This window comes from Mytilus californianus, unplaced genomic scaffold (assembly GCF_021869535.1).
Source record: "Mytilus californianus isolate M0D057914Y unplaced genomic scaffold, xbMytCali1.0.p SCAF_13, whole genome shotgun sequence".
Taxonomy (NCBI): Eukaryota; Metazoa; Mollusca; class Bivalvia; order Mytilida; family Mytilidae; genus Mytilus; species Mytilus californianus.
The window spans coordinates 25,244,392-25,259,325 of record NW_026262615.1 but is presented as its reverse complement, the minus strand read 5'-3'; the positions used below and the strand labels follow the sequence as shown (position 1 = coordinate 25,259,325).

Sequence of the window (14,934 nt, the reverse complement as noted above, 5' to 3'; positions counted from 1 at the left end):
ATATTCATGATATTTTGATATTCTTCAGAACTTTTAGTTTTCATATCTTTGATGCTTTTTCTCATATAAATTCTAAAGTTATTCAAACTTTTTAAGTTTTCTTCGAAAGTTTGTTGTTGTTGTTGAAAACTCATTTTCTTTTTTTGCTATTCAAGTCATACCTAGGTTTATAATTTTTCGTTGAAGGATTTATCATCTTTCGTGTGTGAGTGTGTGTGTGGGGGGGGGGGGGGGGGGGGGGGGGGGTTATACCAACTGTGAAAGTAGAAGCTTCCTTACGCAAATCGCCTATTTCGTTAACAATATTAATGTTAATGTTAATAATATTTTGTCTTTTATTGTTTAGAAGGACAAGTTAATGATTCTTCTAATGCAGATAGTTTTACAGCATCTACTTTAGCTTCAAATGCATCCTTTCTTTCACCGATCCATTTGATTAACATTTTTCTTCACTTCCAGATCTGTTGTCAAATGCTACATGTATTTCAAATCATTGATATTTCTAATGGACAGTGTCGAGGACATCGGAAATAGTAATCTTTTTTTGAAATACGGGTGTTCCTTTGAAATAATCCACCACACATTCATTTTTACTTGTTAATTTGCCGTGATATAATTTTTACCCATTCGACCATTCATAATAAACAGATAATTGAATATGTTTATATCAAGTTGCAAGTTGCCAAAAAAGTATAGCACAAATACTGAACTAAAAGGCAAATTAAAAAAGAGGAAGTCCATAAAAACTGACAAAATCAAACGCTACCAATCAGCGAAACAAGTTACAAACAACTACCATATTCCTGACTTGGTACAGGCAATTTCCGAAGAAAATAGTGGGTTTAACCTTATTTTATAGCTAGCTCAAACTTCCACGTGTATGACAGTTGTGTATAGTATCATAAACTTTACGGGAACACAACAAATTTTTCTAAAGTAATATAGCAAATAGGTTAAAACCAAAGTTGTTTTTATTTCTATCCTTATTACCTCAAATTTAGGAATATTATGACTTACTAGTTTGCCTTCATCATCTTGCTGTTAATCATTGATCTCATCGATAATATAATTCAGATCTATTTGTATAAAACCCGGACTGGTTGCCATTCGGCTAATAAACATGTTAAAGTCCCCTGCGAAGCATATATATTATCAATCGCTCGAACAAATTAATAGTTTGTTTTCAATTCCACGGAACGCATCGGCTGATCTTTAATGAGTATTTTCTGGCGAAATGTATACATTGCCAACAAAGTCATCAACATCTAGATAATTGAAAGCAGAAGAGAATTTAAACCTATTTGTTATTACTTTTCATAGTTTTGATGTGTTCCCGTTAAGTTTTTTTAAAAGCCTTTGATTAAACCTCCGTATCTTCTGTTATTTAATATCCGTATAATTTTCATCTCTTGAATATAAGCTAGAATGAAAATTTCATCGCAATCAACGGTTTTTATGTCTCTTGTAAGCAAATACCATCATATAAATTTATAAGTTCAATAAATTCAGGATATAGTATTCGTCTTTTTATACTGCAAACGTTTAAGGAAAGTATTTTCAAACTAGTTATGTCAATATCGGAGTTCGATCTAAGATTCCCCAAATCGCAACAATATTCAGAATGAGTTAGTTTGTGCTCTTTTATTGGCCTGTTTGTGTTCAAACAACATCATAATGTGGATTCAAATATTCTGCAAAAGACTATTTTCCAAAAAAAATCGGAAATTGTAAAATTAACAAGATGTTGCGTAGTTGAAATTATTTTCTGTTCAGTGACAACTATATACGCATTAGTAATATGGGTATTTCTGTAGTATAAAGGATAAAAAGCAATAATTTAAATCGACGAATTTAACAGTCCCAACTACTTGCAAGTTACCTTTGCAGTTGTCAATCGAAACGCTATAGCCATGGTTCCCGGTAGTATGCACATGACGCATGACAATGAATTTCTTTTTGATTGAAGTTGGCGGTGGTTCTGCAGGGTCTCTGCTTGCTGCACGTCTGACAGAGGACAAAACATCTGTCTTGCTTTTAGAAGCTGGTGGATCTGATTTGGAAAACGAAGCCACTGTTATACCAGGGGCATCGGGAAATCTATTAAGGACTAAGCAAGACTGGAATTTTCATAGCGTTCCACAGAAATATTCATCTTTTGCTATGGAGAACAAGGTAATTACGATATGTTTATATTAAATTTATATTAACTTTTAACTATTGATCACACTACCTTTGCCGGGTCCTTTGCATTGTAACAATAAACAGCTTAGAGAGTTGTTAGCAAAATGTCAAAAATTTTAAATTCCCCAGCCTATAAACTAGAAGAATAATTTCAGATAACAGATGGATCTAGTCGAAGTTTTGAGCTCGAGCTATTTGATCCTTAACTGAACATTTTATCTTAAGGATCTGGTTTGTTTGATTATGCATTCAGAATCGAATTCAAAAAGTAATATCAATCATGAGCACACGGGTTTTTTATGCTTTTATGATGCACGAGGTTGTATGTTATTGTTCATACAGACAAAGCCTCCAGGCATAGTATTGTATATGCAAGAATCATTAGTAGGATTTCGTAAAATGAACGTGCAATTTACAGCCATTCAATTAATCCCACCTTTACGCCAACATCATTTATGAAAAACGAGATTTAAGTAAATCACTAATTCGTCCTTTTGTCATTGACTAAGCTGTATTAGGCAAAACCTTCGGCATTTTGACCCTTAATGCTCTTTCGCTTCGTGTTTTATTTGATTTTTTATTTTTTTTTGATATGAGCGTCACTGATGAGTCTTTTGTAGACGAAACGCACATCTAACGTCTTTGATGAGTTTTTTTTTGGTATTTAAATCCAAAGGACAATGAAAACATTCCTTCTTCCCACTGAATTACTAAACGCTACATGGATCCTTGCAGTGAACGATACATAGCTTGTTCGTCAGAATGTTCGACTTAACATCGTTTGAAAGCTCTAATTTACATTATTTTAACATTAAAATATTGCCGCAAAAATAAGGAGAGGATTGGTATAATTCTCATTGTGTCAATCAGGTGTGGATGTTTTATATATCTAAAGATCTACTATATAATGGTTAATGATAATCGATCCAGTCTGACTTGCAATATATTACCTATATTGAAACTATTGATTTTTCTACGCTCTACATCACAATTCCCGATTCAAAATAGAATGATCTTTAAACAGTCTGGATATTTAGAAAAAAAATTGGACTCGTAGAAACCAATGCTTGGTAATTAAGGGAGTGCAAAATCTTCCTTTGTTAAGATCCAAGCCACATTCAACAACAAATTCACAGAAGATGATATCATCAAAATGCTGGCCTTTCTAATAAACAACATATCTGTTGTATTTCGTGAATATATATTTAAGTTTGTATTGTACAGGTTGTAATGGATACTAATTGTGCAATCCTTCAGACTTATTTTTATACTCATATGACGCACAATTCATACCAAGCCTTCTCAAAGAAAAAAGTAGAGGTATCTTGTTAAGTTCTTTTCATCAACCTTTATGTATATTGTAGTCAAGCAGCTAAATCCAATTTTTCATCAGAATTCTGCAAAATGTGGTAAAAGCATCAAACTTGGTATATAAGCTCCTAGCACCATTCTTAGCAAAATAAGATATGGAGCCAACCTGAAAAAAATCAACTTCCGGTTTTTTTCCAAGATGGCGGACAAAATTCCAAATATTCTAAACTAAATATCAAAGAAACCGTACACAAGGTGGTAAAAAAATGAAACTTTGTATATTATCTCTTTAGACCCTTCTAAACAAATGAAGATATGAAACCAATATAAAAAACTATCAACTTCCGTTTTTTTCCAAGATGGCGGCCGAAATAACAAAAATGTTAAAACAAGTCAAAAGGAAGTTGCAATATATACCAAAAAATTATATCAGATGAGTACAATTGAAAGTAATATATTATACAGTAGCTGTCATATGCAACAACACGTTCATTCATCTTGTTTGTGTCGGTAAACCCTATACTCGCTGCAGTCCATCAGGCACAATCTCCATCACACTTGCCTAAAGCTGTATTCGGAAGTGCGGATTTGAAACCCTTGCATTGTCCTCGACAACCTTTTTATGCATCCACAGTGAACTAGCTCCTGTAGTGAAGAGGTTGCCTCTGCCAATATTGTCAAGAACGGGTTCTTACATGCCGTTGTCTTGCTTTTTCCAACCATACAAGTCGGGGGATGGAAGAACAGGCTGTAAAAGCAAACACTGTATCCAAAGCAATCCAGCTTGGAACACGGAACGTTTGGCATGTTGGAAAAGTGCCTCTCGTTTTGGTGGTACAGACTCGATTGATCTACCTTTATGTACAAAGAGTACTTTTCTAGCTTCATTTACACTGTTTGATTCACTTATCCGATGGTACAAAAGAACAACATATCGCTCCAGCAATGGTAGAGTTGAATCACGGCATATTGTCCTTGGTTGGTCTGCCATCTGTCTAAAAGCAGCTGATATCGCGGGGAAAGTATTCCATGTATCCCATACTGTTTCTTTCCTCGTCCTGCAAATGAAGATACAATGTCGCAACATGTTAAGGCGTGGAATATTGGTAAAAGCCTATATTGAAGAGAACCCAAAGATTGTGCAATATCGTGAATAGGAATGTAACGGAAATGTTTCCCGGTTGCAAATGTTATCCATATCTCATCAGCTTCTGTGTCCTAAAATACAGATATAGCTATCACAATTACGTCTGTATCCACAGTTTAAATGCTGATCTTTTTAAAAACCATCCCTAAATGCATCTGCAACGTGAAGCATAACTCTCGTAACAGTTTTTTCGTGTTTGCACGGTTTTAGTTTTGACTTGTCTATGTGTGCCTGGTTTGAAATCACATTCTCTCTAACTGTACAGATAACTTTCTTTTCAGTATTTGCTGCTTCTGCCAACCTTTTTCGATAGAAACTGAAACAGCTCCCTTTTATTCTCATCAACCCGTAGAAAGCCATGCCAGTTCTTAGGGATATTTGTTTGAGCTTGAACTCGCCTTCGAATTCCCTTCCCTCTTTTTTCTCTGGTTGCACTTTTGAGGCTGTTTTCTACATATGTGTCCCATACTACATCAACGCGTCCAACATCGCTATTTCGGTTTACTATGTAGTGAAGAATACTTTTACTGCATAATCATGAAATGATATGCTGCACCAGGCTTGATTACATTGACTACTGTTGCACCGTCAATTGAGGGTTAACTATTGTTTTAGATATTAACGGCTCAAGACATTTTCTTGATAGATCTGACTTATCACATTGACGTATGGTCCCATTTTGACTCATGATGGCGGATTATTCTGGTAACGGCGGTTTGGAGGTCTTCATATCGAGATGGCTATTTTAAAAAAAACTATTGGTGATAGGCTAGAAACGTCAGGTTGGACCAATGCTATTTCTTTTATGCGGTAAAAGTGTTTGTTCCCTACATAAACCGAAATAGCGACGTTGGACGCTTTGATATAGTATGGGACAATTATGTAGAAAACAGCCTCAAAAGTGCAACCAGAGAAAATAGAGGGAAGGGAATTCGAAGGCGAGTTCAAGCTCAAACAAATATCCTTTAGAATTGGCATGACTTTCTGCGGGTTGATGAGAATAAAAGGGAGCTGTTTCAGTTTCTATCGGAAAAGTTTGCAGATGTAGCAAATACTGAAAAGAACGTTATCTGTACAGTTGGAGAGAATGTGATTTCAAATCAGGCACACATAGGCAAGTCAAAACTGCAACCGTGCAAACACGAAGAAGAAGATATGATAGTTATGATTCACGTTGCAGATGCAGTCAGGGATGGTTTTAAAAAGATCAGCATTAAAACTTTGGATACAGACGTAATTGTGATCGCTATATCTGTATATAAGGACACAGAAGCTGATGAGATATGGATAGCATTTGCAACCGGGAAATATTTCCGTTACATTCCTATTCATAATATTGCACAATCTTTGGGTCCTCTTGAATCCCTGCTTTACCAATATTCCACGCCTTTACAGGTTGTGACACTGTACCTTCATTTGCAGGACGAGGAAAGAAAACAGCATGTGATACATGGAATACTTTCCCTGAGATATCAGCTGCTTTTAGACAGATGACAGACCAACCTAGTACAATATGCCGTGATTTAATTCTACCATTGCTGGAGCGATATGTTGTTCTTTTGTACCATCGGACAAGTGAATCCAACAGTGTAAATGAAGCTAGAAAAGTACTCTTTGCACATAAAGGTAGATCAAACGAGTCTGTACCACCAGAACGAGAGGCACTTTACCAACATGCCAAACGTTCTGTGTACCAAGCTGGATTGATTTGGATACAGTGTTTGCTTTTACAGCCTGTTCTTCTATCCTCCGACTTGTATGGTTGGAAGAAGCAAGACAACGGCATGTAAGAACCCGTTCTTGACAATATTGACAGAGAAAACCTCTTCACTACAGGTACTTGTTCACTGTGGATGCAAGAAAGGTTGTCGAGGACAATACAAGGGTTTCAAATCCGCCCTTCCGAATACAGCTTTAGGCAAGTATGATGGAGATTGTGCATGATGGACTGCAGAGTATAGGGTTTATCGACACAAACAAGATGAATGAACGTGTTATTGCATATAACAGCTACTGTATATATATTACTTTCAATTTTACTCATCTGATATATTTTTTTTGCAAATATTGCAACGTCCTACTGACTTGTTTTATTATGTTTTGTTATTTCAGCCGCCATCTTGGAAAAAACCGGAAGTTGATATTTTTTCATATTGGTGTCATATCTTTATTTGTTTAGAAGGGTCTAAAGAGATAATATATACAGTTTCATTGTTTTACCACCTTGTGTACGGTTTCTTTGATATTTAGCTTAGATTTTTTTCAATTTTGTCCGCCATCTTGGAAAAAACCGGAAGTTGATTTTTTTCAGGTTGGCTCCATATCTTATTTTGCTTAGAATGGTATTAGGAGCTTATATACCAAGTTTCATGCTTTTACCACATTGTGCAGGGTTTTTCTGATATTTCCTGGACTATTGATGATGTTCTGCTTTTTAACATCCATCATTTCAGCGAGTGATTGCATCTATAATATCACAGTGCCCTCGAAATAAAGTATACTTTCGGCACTAGTAACGATTTTTAATGTTTTCTTGTTTTGTCACAGCCGGACGACTCCACATCAGGATCTATGACAAACGTGACGATTTCAGCTTTCTGACTGTCACCTCAATTCCCCTTTTCCTAGTAGTAAAATACCCTCCGTGCCATCGTATAGGGTTAATAATATGTCAATTGAAAGTTGAGCTCGTGAATGTGCACATTATACATACTTCATCAACACAGATGTGATCCTAACATAAAAAAAACTCTTTTAGTAGGATAAGCATCCGGTCTAGCTCGGTTGGTAGTGCATGCAATTCCCTCAGGTTAAGCTTTAAACTTTGATTTGTATTTGCTCAAATGATTTTCGAACATCGGCAGACTTGTTTTTCCTCTAACTTATAAAGAAGAACAACTGAAATAGACGCTTGATAAGTTTTACGGCCAAAAAAACGAATTGGTTGACCCATACATTTTTTTGTTTTATTACATATCTTAACGTTTCATGCTCATTAAACTAACTTCAATGGTACACTCTTTATATATATATCAAATTTGACAGCAAATATATTTGGCTAGTGGTAAGATGTTAGGAGGATGCGGGAGTATGAATAGTATGGATGTGATCAGAGGTAGTCGCCATGATTACGATGAGTGGGCAAAACAAGGATGTAAGGGTTGGAGCTACAAGGAAGTTTTACCCTTCTTCAAAAAGATGGAAACAATGAAAATACCGGCACTATCGGGTTCACGTAAGTACGATAACTGGGTGTATATACACTTTTGAAAGAGCACCGTCTGAATTATACAGCATTTCAAGTCACAAGGACAAAAATCAAACTTCGGATGAACCACGGTAATATGTAACACGTACATAGACACATAAGGAATGCAGACAATAAATCGCGTGCACGTATCATAAGCAGTCATGTGCTTGCTAACGGGCAAACATGAATAAAAACTTCACCCTACATTTTAACTGCAGAGGTGGACATACACATTGTTTTATGTTTTTTTTTCAATATTCACGTAAATTGTATACTGTTTGTATACATTCCAAAACAAAATAGTGACATTTTTAATTAACTAGAAGAGTAAAAGAGGGACAAAAGATACCAGAGGGACAGTCAAACTCATAGATCGAAAACAAACTGACAACGTCATGGCCAAAAATAAAAAGACAAACAGACAAATAATAGTACAGATGACACAGCATAGAAAACTAAAGACTAAGAAACACGAACCCCACTAAAGAAGATCCTGCTCCACATGTGGCACCCTTATTTGATGGTGCCGTTTACGGTCTCTTTTTTCATTTCGACTCGGGAAACATTTAGGCAAATTATTTTAAAATGTTAACGGTAATTAAAAGACCTATTTTGTCAGTTACCGGGCTAAAATCGCAGGACCAAACATTACTCTATAGACATGAATCATTTAAGGTAAAGTATGTATTGCCTACTTCATATTATAAACGATTTTCTATAAAAGTAATGTTTAATGGCTAAGCCAATTGAACTTTGGAATGTGTTTTTGAGAGGTAATATACTTCCTTTGTGGGCATATGTTTTTATGAACGATGTTATAAAATATTTTTAGTCATAAAGCATGTAATTATACTTTCAGCTTATAGAGGCACAAAAGGAAAAATAGTTGTGACACCTAAGTCTAGCACAACTTTAGAATTTTTCAATCGGAAAGCTGCTTCGGAAATTGGTTACCGTTCTGTTGATTGCAATGGATACAGCCAAATAGGTACAATTAACACTAGTGTCAATGGCAAGGTGTTTGCTGTCAATATATTGTTCTTATTAAAACAACATCTATCTTGAAAAGAACTTCAAAAATTTCCTTTTTTTTCATCAAAATGTTTAAGATATCAATACAACAGTACTATTCCTTAGTAGAATGTGCAAAATTACAAGCCTTAATGCCATTATTAAAGAGAAAGTTGTCTTATCTTCTTGTTAACTACTTCAAAGAATATGTTTTACATACACCTATTTCCGAATTCATGCATTCTTGAATACTACATATCGTCTGCTAATTTCATACAAATGTATATTATGATTAATAGAAGGCATGGTCAAATTATAATATTGCCTTATAAGTCATTCAAAAACTATTTAGTACCATTTCATTGAGGCTATTTATTAATTCCAAGTAAATATTAATATGGCATGCTACAAATTTAAAAAAAGTTAACTATGATGTCAAATTTATAAGAAGAATAACCTGGATTACAGAAAGCAACTGCAGATTTTATAAACTACGATTTGTCGTACAAGAGATATATAAGTATATCTTCATAAATATGTTTAGAATTTCCACATGACATAGAACAACAACAACAAAAACAGCACTACGGGGCTATTTCGTGGCGGTAAATTTTTATCGGTGGAGGAAGCAGGAGTACCATGAGAGAACCTCAGACCTTCGGTAGGAAAAATGACAATCCAAGTCAAATAAGATATGAGTCGAGCGCACCTACCATTTGCGGAATCCAAATTCGTTCGTAACCTCAGTGTTGACAGGCTATTGACACACTACTTAGACCAATCGGCCACCGAAGCCTAAAACAAAACGATATACACATAATACAAAGTATGGTGGAGGTGAGTTAACAATATATCATATTCACCTCTGTCAATCGAAAGTCCTCTATTATTCGCGTTGTTATCAAGTTCCAAAACTATTTACTTAGCAAAACATTGTAACCATTGTGTTAAGCTTATTTCAGGCGTTTAACAAAAACAGAAAAACAAGACTTTTCTTAAATAATATGCAAGTAATCATTAGTATTATATCAAGATCATGTAGTAATAGATTACGATGACGATAGTATATCGAGGTTAAAATCCCGAAAATCGATTTATAAGAGACCCCGCACGTGGCAGGTGCGTTCGTATCCAATCTTAAATCTTAATTGACTAGAATTGCAAGTTTTCCTGCCGAAGGTCAGTTGTTCTGTGGCCAATAAAAACTGGCCTCTACAAAAACCAATAGTGCTTAAAATAGAATATCAATGTAACTAACACATACTGAGGGAATTGCATGGACACTAAAAGGAGCCATAACTGGTGCGTCGACAGGATAAGCGTCTCCCGATATGCGTGCATCACCGGCTACGAAAATCCATATCCCGTCAACATGTTATAATCGGAAATAGGACACACACGGTTACATTACAGATCAAACGACAATAATATCTACAGATCTAAGATAACAAAACATATCACTAGTGAGTTGAGACACCAAAACTGTCATATCGTTTAAATCAACACATTTGTAACAGTAACCGTAAAATGTATGTTCCTTTTAACCTATATTTCTTTTCTAAAATCAGTAGAATATTTGAATTTTCATATATTAAAAGTAGTAGAGTAAAACATTAATTTCCATTGCTTACGGAACATGAGGAAATATGAATAGTTGTTCACCCGATAAATTTCACATTTCCCGAGGGCATATCCAATCATATCTCGCGTTGACAAGGAAAATACATGTATAGTCTACCTCTGTTCTTGTATTACAAAAAAAAAATGTATACATACTCATCTGTCATATATAAATGTTTACCCTTAAACTGCGTTAATTAAGCCTATCAATATATATCATTTAATATATAAAAGTTAATACACATTGTATTCACCTTTTGCTGCATATAAAGGTGTGCAATACACGTATGTTCACCATTTTTAGGATACTGTCCAAATCAGGCAAATATAAAAAACGGTGAACGTTGTAGTTCAACTACATGCTACCTTAGACCTGTTATGTACCGACGTAATTTACAAATCAGTTTAAACAGCTATGTTACAAAGGTAGGTAGAACTAGTATGAGATATTTGTGTAAGATATCAGGCGAAAAATACCAAAGGGACATTTTAACACATAAGTCGAAAATAAACTGACAACGCCATGGCAGAAAAAAAGGAAAAGACAAAAAGACAAACAACACTATACAAATCACAACAAAGAAAACTAAAGACTGAGCAACACAAACCCTACCAAAACCGGGGGTGATCTCAGGTGCTCCGAAAGGGTAAGCAGATCCTGCTCCCTATGTGGCGCCCGTTGTGTAGGAAATGAATGTATCGTAATTAGGCTTATTTTTACATTATAACATGCTTAGACATAAGTGCTAACAGGTATTTTTCAATGATCATTTGCACATTAGAATGATCTACTGTTTTTTTATGACATTTAAAATTGGTCAATTAACAGTGTACATTTAACTAAGAAAGACAAATTTAGAAATGAAATTATAGAAATAACTTTCTAATTTTATTATTTTAGCATACATGTATATTATTTAGACATGAACAAACTATGTTTTACTTCTCCACAAATTTGAGCATTTTACTTTTATTAATGTTCTATTGGATTGTAGGTACTTATTCGTGGGAAACGCGCTATTGGGGTACAATTTGTGAAAGGAGGGCGAACATATAACGTTTATGCTCGTAAAGAAGTCATTATGTCTGCAGGAGCATTCGGTTCACCACATATATTACTTCTGTCTGGTGTTGGGCCAAAAATGCATCTTCGAAAGTTCAAGGTAAGTATTTTCTATTTTAATTCATCTTTTTCAATGTATAAGATTTTTTTTTTTCAAAATTGGCTATCGATCTATCGAAATAAAAACGGTACTATGTAGTGACATATTTTTAAGAATAATCATTGAAATACTTACGGTTTATTCGACATGTTTTCGCGGTCTTAGATACTTAGAGACCAGGGAAGTCGTCTGATCTGTTATTTAGCGATTTTGTCCTATCCGATTGTGAAATTGTGACCGAGTGTTGAATCGCAGCATGGTTAATTCATTGATACCAGGAGACGCCGCGTATCCTGTCGACACACCGGTTTCTCTGTTTTTGAAGTTCATGCGATTCCCTCAGTTTCTTTTTGTTACCTACGTTTTTATCCTTTCAATCGATTAATGAGATATGAACATCAGTAAACTATTCTTGCCTTAATTTAGTCGGTATATCAATACAGTCATGTAAATATCACATGGGTCAATCTCGCACTAACAGTAATGGAAAATAGTTATAAAGAAAAGGATCCGTCTGAATGAATCTCATCTTCAGGAAACAAAAAAAAAATCTGTTAGTGAGATGATGAAAAATTGCCAACGAAGCTCTCCAGTCAGGATTTTTTGTGTAAATTATTTACAGGAGAGGCGAAAGATACCAAAGGGACATTCAAACTCATAAGTCGAAAATAAACTGACAACGCCATTGCTAAAAATGAAAAAGACATATAAACAAACAGACAAATAGCAGTACACAAAACACAACATAGAAAACTAAAGACTCATCAACACGAACCCCAACAAAAACTAGTTATATTAAAAATGATAACGTATTCATCGTATTGGTTTCATTGAATCATAATCCTGAATTAAAGATGACAATGTCTAGCCGAATCTTTTTCGACGTTACGAAACACAATATGGAATATTCAAAAGAGATAAGTGATACATTCGTACGGAATTGCTATGGAAGTCTTTTTGGAAGAGTTTATTAATATTGATCTAACCCTTAAAGTCAATCAAAGGACTAATACACTAGATTGTAATTTAAATGCGAACGTAACTGAGTAAATTAAAGACACAATTGTATTGGTTCAAATGCATTATGAACATGATGAAGGGACTGTATTTTTTCACAAGCAATAGAGAGGTGAATAATCAATCAGGTTAATCCTAATTAGTCAATTTATAAAGCTATATTTGATTTTATTAACATTCTATTTGTTTATAAATAGATTCCAGTGCATGCTGATCTGCCCGTTGGAAACAACTTACAAAATCACCCCATCCTTGTGATGCCTTATTCAATCAATACGACGCTGAATATCAACGTGAAAAAATTGACGGATCCTGAGACTGTTTTAGACTATATACTTCACAGGAAAGGTATATATTAAGTAATATGAGAACAAACATTGAGGAAATTGGTATGAATCCAAAAGATAAAAAAAAAATCCTAATGAGGCTGCAATCCACCAGTGACAAAAAGGACAAGGTGGTAAACAACTCTTCAGTATGGTGCAGCCTTCTTGAATGAGCAATGTTTTTATGATGCTTTAACAAAATGTTAAGCACTGGCCTAGTGTATGCTAAAATAAAAATATACAAAAACAAATACAAATATGGCAGACGGAAACCAACGCAATTCAGTTATTACAGGTCCCGGACTTGGGACAATCACATAAAACATGTGGCAGTGTTAAACATGGTTGTCAACGGTCAGCTCTCCGTCTAACACGGGACAGTGGTGTAACAGCACAATATAAAAACAAAATGTATTAATTAGTTGGAAAAGGCTACACTCAACGGCACGAAGCACAATAAAAAATAATACGAGGACAAAATACAAAACGAACCGATCTGAGAATACACGACCCTTTAAGAAACTCATTTTATGCTTATTGTTCCCGTCCCCCTTTCCCCGAATGTGACCAATCGAAATAAACTTATTATCGGGTTTGTACTAACATGAGCAACACGAAGGGTGCCACATGTGGAGCAGGATCTGTTTACCCTTCCGGAGCATCTAAGATAACCCCCAGTTTTTAGTGGAGTTCGTGTTGCTCAGTCTTTAGTTTTCTATGTTGTGTTTTGTGTACTGTTGTTTGATCTTTGTCTTTTTCTTTTTTAGCCATTGCGTTGCCGGTCTATTTTTTCACTTATGTGTTTGAAATTCCCTTTGGTATCTTTCGCCTCTCTTTTATTGCATGCATGCCCTAGTGAAAAGGTCAACGAACAATTAAAAATTGTAATCTATATATAACTAAATTATACTTCAATTTAAATATATATCTACCCAAATTATTTCATAACTGCAATTTAATCACACTTCTGTGATGACAGTTTCAGCTTTTTAAGAATAAGAAACCTTTTTAATCAAGTTTCAAAATGATAGGTAAGTGAATGTTATCCGGGAACTTAAAGAACCATACAAATGTATTGTTTATTACCTTATAACTAAAATGAAATCAAAAAACAAATTCCAAAACAGTTGCTAGGAAATCGTCGAAATGAAAGGTGCATGAGTGAATACTTACGACCACTTTGTCTTTTCTGTTAATGATTTTCAGGTTATTATACAACACCATTAGTGGATGGACACATGTTTGATAAATTGGACAAAACTTCGCCTTCAAAGTATGCAGACTCTCAAAATATCTTTGGTCCCACTGCATATGAAAGACCAAGTATTGTTAATTCATACAGCAACTATATCGACAAGGTATTGACACTTTGCAGTTTGCGGCAAATCGTATTCGAATGTAAATGATAGGGATGTACGTTTTGATCTGTTTAATTTAGCTAACAGTAGGTTTCAGATAGCAACATTGGTAGCCAATTGGTCTAACTAGTTAATCTACAGTATTAATAGCTGGTTAACGCTTAGGTTGTGAGTTGATTCATGTACGTAGCAGGTGCGTTTGACTCCAATCTTAATTGACTAGAACCGCTAGTTTTTCTGCCAAAGTTAGGTAATTCTCCGGGACCTTCGGCTTTCTCAAACAATAAAAACTGGCCTCCACGATATAGCATACACTCTTTTTCCATTACAAATTGGATAGAAATATTTCTATCAACTCTTAAAAAACTACTTAATATTTAATTAAAATTATATCTGGCAGCAAATTTATAATTCTATTTGCAAATGGTCGATGCATCAATAATAAACAAACAAGGTTTCCTCAGCAAACATTTCTTCTACCATACTGTTCACAATATTACAACAGAACAAACACAATATAGAAAACTTATTTGTGTACAAACGTCCTCTC

General features: G+C 34.8%; 2 protein-coding genes across 9 annotated transcripts in view; both read left to right on the top strand.

Moving 5' to 3' along the window:
• The window catches only part of LOC127723409 (glucose dehydrogenase [FAD, quinone]-like), a 483,936-nt gene that overhangs the window by 86,818 nt on the left and 382,184 nt on the right, over nt 1–14,934 (top strand). The gene's annotated exons all lie outside the window — the stretch shown is intronic.
• LOC127723407 (glucose dehydrogenase [FAD, quinone]-like) overlaps nt 1–14,934 on the top strand; it is a 108,326-nt gene that overhangs the window by 80,488 nt on the left and 12,904 nt on the right. The window contains exons 8-9 of one of the 4 annotated variants that reach the window (XM_052230023.1): nt 12,898–13,048; nt 14,233–14,384. The exons of 2 other annotated variants lie outside the window; for them this stretch is intronic. In XM_052230023.1, coding sequence (XP_052085983.1) covers nt 12,898–13,048; nt 14,233–14,384 — 303 coding nt within the window. The remainder of the gene's footprint in view (nt 1–12,897; nt 13,049–14,232; nt 14,385–14,934) is intronic. One more of the 4 variants, XM_052230022.1, reaches the window with a different exon arrangement.